At 46.6% G+C, this 13,761-nt stretch overlaps 1 protein-coding gene across 1 annotated transcript; it reads left to right on the top strand.

Annotated features, from left to right (window-relative positions):
* Positions 1–2,332: 2,332 nt before the first annotated feature.
* On the top strand, positions 2,333–10,465 carry LOC124020280 (von Hippel-Lindau disease tumor suppressor-like). The gene is made up of 3 exons (XM_046335627.1): positions 2,333–2,510; positions 2,739–2,879; positions 9,972–10,465. The coding sequence occupies exons 1-3, from the start codon at positions 2,495–2,497 to the stop codon at positions 10,133–10,135; spliced, it is 321 nt and encodes a 106-aa protein (XP_046191583.1). The 5' UTR covers positions 2,333–2,494; the 3' UTR covers positions 10,136–10,465.
* Positions 10,466–13,761: the final 3,296 nt, after the last annotated feature.

Raw genomic sequence — 13,761 nt, 5'->3', positions numbered from 1 at the left:
GTGTTGATAATGAAGAAGTGATGCAGTCAGTCCGGTCTGTCCTCAACTCTTAGCCAAGAGAGACTGACAGGCGTAGTGTTGATAATGAAGAAGTGATGCAGTCAGTCCGGTCTGTCCTCAACTCTTAGCCAAGAGAGACTGACAGGCGTAGTGTTGATAATGAAGAAGTGATGCAGTCAGTCCGGTCTGTCCTCAACTCTTAGCCAAGAGAGACTGACAGGCGTAGTGTTGATAATGAAGAAGTGATGCAGTCAGTCCGGTCTGTCCTCAACTCTTAGCCAAGAGAGACTGACAGGCGTAGTGTTGATAATGAAGAAGTGATGCAGTCAGTCCGGTCTGTCCTCAACTCTTAGCCAAGAGAGACTGACAGGCGTAGTGTTGATAATGAAGAAGTGATGCAGTCAGTCCGGTCTGTCCTCAACTCTTAGCCAAGAGAGACTGACAGGTGTAGTGTTGATAATTAGCCCTCTGATTACACTGCCACTCTGTTCTGGACCAGCTGCCCTTTTTCTAGGCCCTTCTTTGCAGCACCTGACCATATGACCGGGCAATAATCAAGATGAGATAAAACTAGAGGCTGCAGGACTTGCTTTGTGGAGTGTGGTGTCAAAAAAGCTGAGCATCTCTTTATTACAGACCTTTCCCCGTCTTTACAACCATTGAATCTATATGTTTTGACCATGACAGTTTACAATCCAAGGTAACACCATGTTACCTCCGGTGGCTAGCTAGCTAGCTAAAATTGTCCCATTCCTAAATTTGCCATGGATGGAGATAGGGATTTGGACTTGTGGTGTTACTTAATTCTCCATTCTGGCAATGATTATAACGGCAATTCTGATCCATGTCACACCCTGACCTTAGAGAGACTTTTTATAACTCTATTTTGCTTTGGTCGGGGTGTGATTTGGGTGGGCATTCTATGTTTTTGTATTTCTATGTTTTGGCCGGGTATGGTTCTCAATCAGGGACAGCTGTCTATTGTTTTCTCCGATTGGGAATCATACTTAGGCAGCCTTTCCCCTGTTGTGATTGTGGGAAGTTGTCTTTGTTAGGGGCACTATAGCCCTTGTAAGCGGCACGGTCGTGTTTGCTATTTCTTGTTTTGTTGGTGACATTTTACAAAAAAAAAAGAAAATGTACGCCCACCACGCTGCACCGCGGGTGTTCCTTGAACGACGGCCGTGACAAGCCAACCGTAAATTCATACATTGTGCCCCTGGCCTGAGAGGGTGGAAGTTCAACGTGTAGCCAGATGTAGCTTGTTAATGTTAACTAGCTGGCCTGGCGCATCGTTGCCCATGAAAGGAGCATTTTATCCAGATAGCCAGGGTCAACAACAACTAAAAGCGTGTCCTGTGTGACAAGAGTCAAAGACCGTTTAGGCAACATGAAAGAGGAGGATGGCATTGCTGGCGTGTCTCTACAAGTACGGTGAGTCAACATGTTTTTTTCTACTTGCAAGTACACACACACACACACACACACACACACACACACACACACACACACACACACACACACACACACACACACACACACACACACACACACACACACACACACACACACACACACACACACACACACACACCCTTAATGTTGTTAACACATCATTAACTACTGCATAACACAGGACTCCCTCAGAGATCTTTAAGAGGACTCTATTGGACTATACTGGACTCTATTGGACTCTACTGGACTACACATTATTAACTACTGCATAACACAGGACTCCCTCAGAGATCTTTAAGAGGACTCTATTGGACTCTACTGGACTACACATCATTAACTACTGCATAACACAGGACTCCCTCAGAGATCTTTAAGAGGACTCTATTGGATTCTATAAGATTATTTTAGACTCCATTGGAGTCTATAAAATTACATTACTCTTTTGGAGTCTATTAGACTCCATTGGACTCTACTGGACTCTATTGGGCTCTACTGGACTCTATTGGGCTCTACTGGACTCTATTGGACTCTACTGGACTCTACTGGACTCTATTGGACTCTATTAGACTCTACTGGACTCTACTGGACTCTATTGGACTATACTGGACTATACTGGACTCTATTGGACTATACTGGACTCTATTGGACTATACTGGACTATACTGGACTCTATTAGACTATATTGGACTCTACTGGACTCTATTGGACTATACTGGACTCTATAAGACTATATTGGACTCTATTGGACAATTGGCATCTGTTGTTCCGAGAATGACGTTTCATGTCTGACCCGTCAGAGCGCTGAACAACAGCGACCTCTCGTGATTGGTTTAGGGAATGACATCGTCGTGGCATTATCGTCATGGAGGAGCAGGAAGTAGTGAGCGTGGAAAATAAAGCTCTCCGGTCTCTAAATGCTGACATCAAAACCCACGTTAATTTTATTAATCAGTCGAAACAAAGCGCCCGAGCATGGTGGTTGGATTATTCCGGACATCCAGTTTCTTATGGCGATATACGAACGAACGGGTTATTAAGTATGAATACTTTTCTGAGTGAGTCCCTCCCTCATGTCTTTTTTGTGTTACTCAAATACTTGATCTGTATTACGTTTAACATGTAATGTAATTTAGCTATGGGTTGAACCAAGAGGACAGTTAAACCCCAACAAAACATTACTCGGCTATGAGCCTTTCCCAAATGTTGAATTGAATGATTTGTAGCCGAAAGCTGTTGTTCGTGACATGTAATTTCCCTCCATCTCATTCCCACTCTCTCCGCAGCGCATCCATGGGTTTTCAGAGCCGCTCGAAATGGGGCGAAACTTTTAGCTAATCAGCAAGATGTTTATATGCCAACAGCTGCCACCGAATATGAAGAGGACGGTGACCCCAGGTTTCTGAATGTTGTCATAGCTACCCCAGGTGTGTCCCTCTCTATGTTGCTTCCCATCAACCCCGTTGACAGACACCTGTTGTACACTACACTTCCTAGTGCTGTCGTTTCCTTTCCTCGTTGTCACCTACCTCGATATAAAGGAGTCAAACCAATAATAGCATTGACATGTTCCCTGTCCCAGGCTACTAGGTTCAAATCCCCGAGCTGATAAGGTACAAGTCTGTCGTTCTGCCCCTGAACAGGCAGTTTATTTTTTATATTTTTATTTCACCTTTATTTAACCAGGTAGGCTAGTTGAGAACAAGTTCTCATTTGCAACTGCGACCTGGCCAAGATAAAGCATAGCAGTGTGAACAGACAACACAGAGTTACACATGGAGTAAACAATTAACAAGTCAATAACACAGTGTCCCTAGGCCGTCATTGAAAATAAGAATTTGTTCTTAACTGACTTGCCTAGTAAAATAAAGGTAAAATAAAAAATAAAAAAATTAAATAGGCTGTTTAAAAATAAATAAATGGTAGGCCTAGGCAACAGACAAGGAGATGAAAACCTAGACTATTGAGAGACTTCCCCTCAAGTTGTTGTTCCTGTCACCACCCACACATGCATTACTTGTTTCAAAAAGTTATTTTGATTGTTTCTTTCTGTGTTCCAGTATTGTTTGTAGCAGCCTGGGTCCCTGGTCTTTATAGTAGCCTGGGTCCCTGGTCTTTATAGTAGCCTGGGTCCCTGGTCTTTATAGTAGCCTGGGTCCCTGGTCTTTATAGTAGCCTGGGTCCCTGGTCTTTATAGTAGCCTGGGTCCCTGGTCTTTATAGTAGCCTGGGTCCCTGGTCTTTATAGGAGCCTGGGTCCCTGGTCTTTATAGTAGCCTGGGTCCCTGGTCTTTATAGTAGCCTGGGTCCCTGGTCTTTATAGTAGCCTGGGTCCCTGGTCTTTATAGTAGCCTGGGTCCCTGGTCTTTATAGTAGCCTGGGTCCCTGGTCTTTATAGTAGCCTGGGTCCCTGGTCTTTATAGTAGCCTGGGTCCCTGGTCTTTATAGGAGCCTGGGTCCCTGGTCTTTATAGTAGCCTGGGTCCCTGGTCTTTATAGTAGCCTGGGTCCCTGGTCTTTATAGTAGCCTGGGTCCCTGGTCTTTATAGGAGCCTGGGTCCCTGGTCTTTATAGTAGCCTGGGTCCCTGGTCTTTATAGTAGCCTGGGTCCCTGGTCTTTATAGGAGCCTGGGTCCCTGGTCTTTATAGTAGCCTGGGTCCCTGGTCTTTATAGGAGCCTGGGTCCCTGGTCTTTATAGTAGCCTGGGTCCCTGGTCTTTATAGTAGCCTGGGTCCCTGGTCTTTATAGCAGCCTGGGTCCCTGGTCTTTATAGCAGCCTGGGTCCCTGGTCTTTATAGTAGCCTGGGTCCCTGGTCTTTATAGTAGCCTGGGTCCCTGGTCTTTATAGTAGCCTGGGTCCCTGGTCTTTATAGTAGCCTGGGTCCCTGGTCTTTATAGTAGCCTGGGTCCCTGGTCTTTATAGTAGCCTGGGTCCCTGGTCTTTATAGTAGCCTGGGTCCCTGGTCTTTATAGTAGCCTGGGTCCCTGGTCTTTATAGTAGCCTGGGTCCCTGGTCTTTATAGTAGCCTGGGTCCCTGGTCTTTATAGTAGCCTGGGTCCCTGGTCTTTATAGTAGCCTGGGTCCCTGGTCTTTATAGTAGCCTGGGTCCCTGGTCTTTATAGTAGCCTGGGTCCCTGGTCTTTATAGGAGCCTGGGTCCCTGGTCTTTATAGTAGCCTGGGTCCCTGGTCTTTATAGTAGCCTGGGTCCCTGGTCTTTATAGTAGCCTGGGTCCCTGGTCTTTATAGGAGCCTGGGTCCCTGGTCTTTATAGTAGCCTGGGTCCCTGGTCTTTATAGGAGCCTGGGTCCCTGGTCTTTATAGTAGCCTGGGTCCCTGGTCTTTATAGTAGCCTGGGTCCCTGGTCTTTATAGCAGCCTGGGTCCCTGGTCTTTATAGCAGCCTGGGTCCCTGGTCTTTATAGTAGCCTGGGTCCCTGGTCTTTATAGTAGCCTGGGTCCCTGGTCTTTATAGTAGCCTGGGTCCCTGGTCTTTATAGTAGCCTGGGTCCCTGGTCTTTATAGTAGCCTGGGTCCCTGGTCTTTATAGTAGCCTGGGTCCCTGGTCTTTATAGTAGCCTGGGTCCCTGGTCTTTATAGTAGCCTGGGTCCCTGGTCTTTATAGTAGCCTGGGTCCCTGGTCTTTATAGTAGCCTGGGTCCCTGGTCTTTATAGGAGCCTGGGTCCCTGGTCTTTATAGTAGCCTGGGTCCCTGGTCTTTATAGGAGCCTGGGTCCCTGGTCTTTATAGTAGCCTGGGTCCCTGGTCTTTATAGTAGCCTGGGTCCCTGGTCTTTATAGCAGCCTGGGTCCCTGGTCTTTATAGCAGCCTGGGTCCCTGGTCTTTATAGTAGCCTGGGTCCCTGGTCTTTATAGCAGCCTGGGTCCCTGGTCTTTATAGTAGCCTGGGTCCCTGGTCTTTATAGTAGCCTGGGTCCCTGGTCTTTATAGTAGCCTGGGTCCCTGGTCTTTATAGTAGCCTGGGTCCCTGGTCTTTATAGTAGCCTGGGTCCCTGGTCTTTATAGTAGCCTGGGTCCCTGGTCTTTATAGTAGCCTGGGTCCCTGGTCTTTATAGTAGCCTGGGTCCCTGGTCTTTATAGTAGCCTGGGTCCCTGGTCTTTATAGTAGCCTGGGTCCCTGGTCTTTATAGTAGCCTGGGTCCCTGGTCTTTATAGTAGCCTGGGTCCCTGGTCTCTATAGTAGCCTGGGTCCCTGGTCTTTATAGTAGCCTGGGTCCCTGGTCTTTATAGTAGCCTGGGTCCCTGGTCTTTATAGTAGCCTGGGTCCCTGGTCTTTATAGTAGCCTGGGTCCCTGGTCTTTATAGTAGCCTGGGTCCCTGGTCTTTATAGTAGCCTGGGTCCCTGGTCTTTATAGTAGCCTGGGTCCCTGGTCTTTATAGTAGCCTGGGTCCCTGGTCTTTATAGTAGCCTGGGTCCCTGGTCTTTATAGTAGCCTGGGTCCCTGGTCTTTATAGTAGCCTGGGTCCCTGGTCTTTATAGTAGCCTGGGTCCCTGATCTTTATAGTAGCCTGGGTCCCTGGTCTTTATAGCAGCCTGGATCCCTGGTCTTTATAGTAGCCTGGGTCCCTGGTCTTTATAGTAGCCTGGGTCCCTGGTCTTTATAGTAGCCTGGGTCCCTGGTCTTTATAGTAGCCTGGGTCCCTGGTCTTTATAGTAGCCTGGGTCCCTGGTCTTTATAGTAGCCTGGGTCCCTGGTCTTTATAGTAGCCTGGGTCCCTGGTCTTTATAGTAGCCTGGGTCCCTGGTCTTTATAGTAGCCTGGGTCCCTGGTCTTTATAGTAGCCTGGGTCCCTGGTCTTTATAGTAGCCTGGGTCCCTGGTCTTTATAGTAGCCTGGGTCCCTGGTCTTTATAGTAGCCTGGGTCCCTGGTCTTTATAGTAGCCTGGGTCCCTGGTCTTTATAGTAGCCTGGGTCCCTGGTCTTTATAGTAGCCTGGGTCCCTGGTCTTTATAGTAGCCTGGGTCCCTGGTCTTTATAGTAGCCTGGGTCCCTGGTCTTTATAGCAGCCTGGGTCCCTGGTCTTTATAGCAGCCTGGGTCCCTGGTCTTTATAGTAGCCTGGGTCCCTGGTCTTTATAGCAGCCTGGGTCCCTGGTCTTTATAGTAGCCTGGGTCCCTGGTCTTTATAGTAGCCTGGGTCCCTGGTCTTTATAGTAGCCTGGGTCCCTGGTCTTTATAGTAGCCTGGGTCCCTGGTCTTTATAGTAGCCTGGGTCCCTGGTCTTTATAGTAGCCTGGGTCCCTGGTCTTTATAGTAGCCTGGGTCCCTGGTCTTTATAGTAGCCTGGGTCCCTGGTCTTTATAGTAGCCTGGGTCCCTGGTCTTTATAGTAGCCTGGGTCCCTGGTCTTTATAGTAGCCTGGGTCCCTGGTCTTTATAGTAGCCTGGGTCCCTGGTCTTTATAGTAGCCTGGGTCCCTGATCTTTATAGTAGCCTGGGTCCCTGATCTTTATAGTAGCCTGGGTCCCTGGTCTTTATAGTAGCCTGGGTCCCTGGTCTTTATAGTAGCCTGGGTCCCTGGTCTTTATAGTAGCCTGGGTCCCTGGTCTTTATAGTAGCCTGGGTCCCTGGTCTTTATAGCAGCCTGGGTCCCTGGTCTTTATAGTAGCCTGGGTCCCTGGTCTTTATAGTAGCCTGGGTCCCTGGTCTTTATAGTAGCCTGGGTCCCTGGTCTTTATAGTAGCCTGGGTCCCTGGTCTTTATAGCAGCCTGGATCCCTGGTCTTTATAGCAGCCTGGGTCCCTGGTCTTTATAGTAGCCTGGGTCCCTGGTCTTTATAGTAGCCTGGGTCCCTGGTCTTTATAGTAGCCTGGGTCCCTGGTCTTTATAGTAGCCTGGGTCCCTGGTCTTTATAGTAGCCTGGGTCCCTGGTCTTTATAGTAGCCTGGGTCCCTGGTCTTTATAGTAGCCTGGGTCCCTGGTCTTTATAGTAGCCTGGGTCCCTGGTCTTTATAGTAGCCTGGGTCCCTGGTCTTTATAGTAGTCCCTGGGTAGCCTGGGTCCCTGGTCTTTATAGTAGCCTGGGTCCCTGGTCTTTATAGTAGCCTGGGTCCCTGGTAGCCTGGGTCCCTGGTCTTTATAGTAGCCTGGGTCCCTGGTCTTTTATAGTAGCCTGGGTCCCTGGTCTTTATAGTAGCCTGGGTCCCTGGTCTTTATAGTAGCCTGGGTCCCTGGTCTTTATAGTAGCCTGGGTCCCTGGTCTTTATAGCAGCCTGGGTCCCTGGTCTTTTAGCAGCCTGGGTCCCTGGGGCAGCCTGGGTCCCTGGTCTTTATAGTAGCCTGGGTCCCTGGTCTTTATAGTAGCCTGGGTCCCTGGTCTTTATAGTAGCCTGGGTCCCTGGTCTTTATAGTAGCCTGGGTCCCTGGTCTTTATAGCAGCCTGGGTCCCTGGTCTTTATAGTAGCCTGGGTCCCTGATCTTTATAGCAGCCTGGGTCCCTGGTCTTTATAGCAGCCTGGGTCCCTGGTCTTTATAGTAGCCTGGGTCCCTGGTCTTTATAGTAGCCTGGGTCCCTGGTCTTTATAGTAGCCTGGGTCCCTGGTCTTTATAGTAGCCTGGGTCCCTGGTCTTTATAGTAGCCTGGGTCCCTGGTCTTTATAGTAGCCTGGGTCCCTGGTCTTTATAGTAGCCTGGGTCCCTGGTCTTTATAGTAGCCTGGGTCCCTGGTCTTTATAGCAGCCTGGGTCCCTGGTCTTTATAGTAGCCTGGGTCCCTGGTCTTTATAGTAGCCTGGGTCCCTGGTCTTTATAGTAGCCTGGGTCCCTGGTCTTTATAGGAGCCTGGGTCCCTGGTCTTTATAGGAGCCTGGGTCCCTGGTCTTTATAGGAGCCTGGGTCCCTGGTCTTTATAGTAGCCTGGGTCCCTGGTCTTTATAGTAGCCTGGGTCCCTGGTCTTTATAGTAGCCTGGGTCCCTGGTCTTTATAGTAGCCTGGGTCCCTGGTCTTTATAGTAGCCTGGGTCCCTGGTCTTTATAGTAGCCTGGGTCCCTGGTCTTTATAGTAGCCTGGGTCCCTGGTCTTTATAGTAGCCTGGGTCCCTGGTCTTTATAGTAGCCTGGGTCCCTGGTCTTTATAGTAGCCTGGGTCCCTGGTCTTTATAGTAGCCTGGGTCCCTGGTCTTTATAGTAGCCTGGGTCCCTGGTCTTTATAGTAGCCTGGGTCCCTGGTCTTTACAGTAGCCTGGGTCCCTGGTCTTTATAGTAGCCTGGGTCCCTGGTCTTTATAGTAGCCTGGGTCCCTGGTCTTTACAGTAGCCTGGGTCCCTGGTCTTTACAGTAGCCTGGGTCCCTGGTCTTTATAGTAGCCTGGGTCCCTGGTCTTTATAGTAGCCTGGGTCCCTGGTCTTTATAGTAGCCTGGGTCTCTGGTCTTTATAGTAGCCTGGGTCCCTGGTCTTTACAGTAGCCTGGGTCCCTGGCCTTTATAGTAACCTGGGTCCCTGGTCTTTATAGTAGCCTGGTCTTTTTCTGATCTGGCCAACTCCTGATGGAATTGTCGTAACAAATCATTTGGCTTGGCGATTGAGTAGACAAAAAGCACAATCAGACCTGGGACCAGCTCTGACCAGGAGTGTTGACAGATCTGGGACCAGCTCTGTCCAGGAGTGTTGACAGGCCTGGGACCAGCTCTGTCCAGGAGTGTTGACAGGCCTGGGACCAACAATGTCCAGGGAGTATTGACAGATCTGGGACCAGCTCTGACCAGGAATGTGTAAAAACACGTCAAGTTTCAAAGACGTCATTGTTTCTCTCTGTGTTCCAGTGTACTCTCTGCAAGACTGTTGATAGGTTTCACAGACATCATTGTTTCTCTCTGTGTTCCAGTGTGCTCTCTACAGGACTGTTGATAGGTTTCACAGACATCATTGTTTCTCTCTGTGTTCCAGTGTACTCTGCAGGAGTGTTGATAGGTTTCACAGACATCATTGTTTCTCTCTGTGTTCCAGTGTACTCTCTACAGGACTGTTGATAGGTTTCACAGACATCATTGTTTCTCTCTGTGTTCCAGTGTACTCTCTACAGGACTGTTGATAGGTTTCACAGACATCATTGTTTCTCTCTGTGTTCCAGTGTACTCTCTACAGGACTGTTGATAGGTTTCACAGACATCATTGTTTCTCTCTGTGTTCTAGTGTACTCTCTACAGGACTGTTGATAGGTTTCACAGACATCATTGTTTCTCTCTGTGTTCCAGTGTGCTCTCTACAGGACTGTTGATAGGTTTCACAGACATCATTGTTTCTCTCTGTGTTCCAGTGTACTCTCTACAGGACTGTTGATAGGTTTCACAGACATCATTGTTTCTCTCTGTGTTCCAGTGTACTCTCTACAGGACTGTTGATAGGTTTCACAGACATCATTGTTTCTCTTTGTGTTCCAGTGTACTCTCTACAGGACTGTTGATAGGTTTCACAGACATCATTGTTTCTCTCTGTGTTCCAGTGTACTCTCTACAGGACTGTTGATAGGTTTCACAGACATCATTGTTTCTCTCTGTGTTCCAGTGTACTCTCTGCAGGAGTGTTGTCTGATGCTAATCCGTAATCTGGTAGAAGAGGAGGACTACGGCAGACTGGACATCCCCGAGTCACTGAAGACAGACCTCAGACAACAGCCTGACTTACTGAAGGAGCTGGGACTCATCAACCGTCTCAGAATGTTGACCTAGGATCAGTTGTATCATTTAGATCACAATGAATCAGATTACATGGACAGGGGGGGGGGATGACCTGATCCTAGATCAGCTCTCATACTCTGAGAAGCTTTATGCATAACAGGCTACTGAATAATGGACTTTCTGTTGACCAAATGTAGCCCCCCCCAACCCCCTCCCTTGCTCTGAACTCGTTAGTGGCTCTAGAACAGTGGACTTCAGTCAGGTTCGGGGAACTGCAATGGGGTCGCGAATTAAGAATACTTATTATTATAAAGAGTACATATTATTGTGTGGGACAAATATATATATTTTTTTTAAATAAAGATTTTTTTTTTCAATGTTTATTGAATAAATGTATTTGTTTGTTTCTTTTCATTTTGATGAGGGTGTGAAAACACAATGAATTTAACGTTATACGGGGTGAGGTCGCAATAAATTCTTGAGGAGAAAATGAGGTCCCCATTGAAACATGTTGAATACCACTGACTTAAAAGTATCTGAATGGAACTTGTCCCTACTCTGAACTCATTGGTGACTCTAGAAGCTTAGAGTATTTGAATGGAACTTGTCCCTACTCTGAACTCATTGGTGACTCTAGAAGCTCAGAGCATTTGAATGGAACTTGTCCCTACTCTGAACTCATTGGTGACTCTAGAAGCTCAAGAGTATTTGAATGGAACTTGTCCCTACTCTGAACTCATTGGTGACTCTAGAAGCTCAGAGTATTTGAATGGAACTTGTCCCTACCCTGAACTCATTGGTGACTCTAGAAGCTCAGAGTATTTGAATGGAACTTGTCCCTACCCTGAACTCATTGGTGACTCTAGAAGCTCAGAGCATCTGAATGGAACTTGTCCCTACCCTGAACTCATTGGTGACTCTAGAAGCTTAGAGTATTTGAATGGAACTTGTCCCTACCCTGAACTCATTGGTGACTCTAGAAGCTTAGAGTATTTGAATGGAACTTGTCCCTACTCTGAACTCATTGGTGACTCTAGAAGCTTAGAGTATTTGAATGGAACTTGTCCCTACTCTGAACTCATTGGTGACTCTAGAAGCTCAGAGTATTTGAATGGAACTTGTCCCTACTCTGAACTCATTGGTGACTCTAGAAGCTCAGAGTATTTGAATGGAACTTGTCCCTACTCTGAACTCATTGGTGACTCTAGAAGCTCAGAGTATTTGAATGGAACTTGTCCCTACTCTGAACTCATTGGTGACTCTAGAAGCTCAGAGTATTTGAATGGAACTTGTCCCTACTCTGAACTCATTGGTGACTCTAGAAGCTCAGAGTATTTGAATGGAACTTGTCCCTACCCTGAACTCATTGGTGACTCTAGAAGCTTAGAGTATTTGAATGGAACTTGTCCCTACTCTGAACTCATTGGTGACTCTAGAAGCTCAGAGTATTTGAATTGGAACTTGTCCCTACTCTGAACTCATTGGTGACTCTAGAAGCTCAGAGTATTTGAATGGAACTTGTCCCTACCCTGAACTCATTGGTGACTCTAGAAGCTCAGAGTATTTGAATGGAACTTGTCCCTACCCTGAACTCATTGGTGACTCTAGAAGCTCAGAGCATCTGAATGGAACTTGTCCCTACCCTGAACTCATTGGTGACTCTAGAAGCTTAGAGTATTTGAATGGAACTTGTCCCTACTCTGAACTCATTGGTGACTCTAGAAGCTCAGAGTATTTGAATGGAACTTGTCCCTACCCTGAACTCATTGGTGACTCTAGAAGCTCAGAACATCTGAATGGAACTTGTCCCTACTCTGAACTCATTGGTGACTCTAGAAGCTCAAGAGTATTTGAATGGAACTTGTCCCTACTCTGAACTCATTGGTGACTCTAGAAGCTTAGAGTATTTGAATGGAACTTGTCCCTACTCTGAACTCATTGGTGACTCTAGAAGCTCAGAGTATTTGAATGGAACTTGTCCCTACTCTGAACTCATTGGTGACTCTAGAAGCTCAGAGCATTTGAATGGAACTTGTCCCTACCCTGAACTCATTGGTGACTAGAAGCTTAGAGCATCTGATGGAACTTGTCCCTACTCTGAACTCATTGGTCACAGCGCTTTATGTCGACCAAATGTAGCCTTTTCCTAGCCTGGTCCAAGATCTATTTGTGCTGTCTAACCAACTCCTATGGTCATCAAGATGAGATCAGGCTAGCCTTTCCCTTCCTCAAAACACTCAATGTGTTTGGAATGTATGAACATATTTAGGTTTAGAGCAGGTTGAATGGAATTTGTGACCAAACATTATAACAGAGCCGATTTACCATAGCAACACAGTGGGCTCCTACTTATCAGCCAAACATAGTTTAGACCGTATATTCAGTGCCTTGCAGAAGTATTCTGACCCCTTGGATTTCTTCACATTGTATGGTGCTACAAAGTGGGATTAAAATGGATTTAATCCATTTTTTTGTCAACAATCTACACAAAATACTCTAAGGTCAAAGTGGAAGATTTAAAAAAAAAAAAAAATTTTTTTGATGAATAAATGTTTTATAACTAAAATATAGTTGTTGTGTAAGTATTCAGCTCCCTGAGTCGACACCTGTTTGAATCACCTTTGGCATTGATTCCAGCTGTGAGTCTTAGAGGAAGCAGACGTACCTACATGAAAATCTAAAACACTCCACTTTACAATTTAATCAAGAAGTCAAAGCATATACAATAGACGGTTGATTCACAGTTTACCGAATAGATGTGCAACTACTTTACATTCCACGTGGCAACTTGCAAGTTTGTTAATAAATGAATGACTGAGGAAACAGAATATAGAGCCTAGTAAAATCTCTTCATTAGTATTTACACAATGTCTAATGGAAACCTCTTGGTGTTCAGACCTGTAGTGTTCTTCAGATTCCCTTTCCTGACATCTGATGTGGTAGTATTCTACTGTACATTCTTCTGCCCACCAGGTAGTTTCCTGGTCCCAGAGGATCCCTCTGTTTGCTGGCATATCAAATCTCTGTCATCAAATGCCCCATATGGCTTTGGTCAAAAGTAGTGCACTATATAGGGAATAGGGTCCCATTTGGGATGCGGCCCCTGGTCAAAAGTAGTGCGCTATATAGGGAATAGGGTCCCATTTGGGATGTGGCCCCTGGTCAAAAGTAGTGCGCTATATAGGGAATAGGGTCCCATTTGGGATGCGGAACCCGGTCAAAAGTAGTGCACTATATAGGGAATAGGGTCCCATTTGGGACAAAAGTAGTGCACTATATAGGGAATAGGGTCCCATTTGGGATGCGGACCCTGGTCAAAAGTAGTGCACTATATAGGGAATAGGGTCCCATTTGGGATGCGGCCCCTGGTCAAAAGTAGTGCGCTATATAGGGAATAGGGTCCCATTTGGGATGTGGACCCTGGTCAAAAGTAGTGCACTATATAGGGTATAGGGTCCCATTTGGGACATGGCCTCTGGTAAAAAGTAGTGCACTATATAGGGAATAGGTTGCTATGTGATACATTTTCTCTGGTGAAGTCAATAGTGGAGAATAGTGTATTTTATCAAACTTTTCTGTGACTACTATTCAAGTCTTTCTAGAAGGATCATGGCCAGTTTATTCAGTATACCAGCAAGCGAGGGGGATGGAAGTTAAAACTAAAGTAGAACGATTTT

This window comes from Oncorhynchus gorbuscha, unplaced genomic scaffold, assembly GCF_021184085.1.
Source record: "Oncorhynchus gorbuscha isolate QuinsamMale2020 ecotype Even-year unplaced genomic scaffold, OgorEven_v1.0 Un_scaffold_797, whole genome shotgun sequence".
Taxonomy (NCBI): Eukaryota; Metazoa; Chordata; class Actinopteri; order Salmoniformes; family Salmonidae; genus Oncorhynchus; species Oncorhynchus gorbuscha.
This window is presented reverse-complemented; position numbering and strand designations above follow the sequence as displayed.

Bases quoted from the DNA above. Each gene is read 5' to 3' on its own strand.
- LOC124020280 (XM_046335627.1), top strand. The intron at 2,880-9,971 runs GTGTGTCCCTCT...TCTGTGTTCCAG, and splicing joins TGTTGTCATAGCTACCCCAG to TGTACTCTCTGCAGGAGTGT.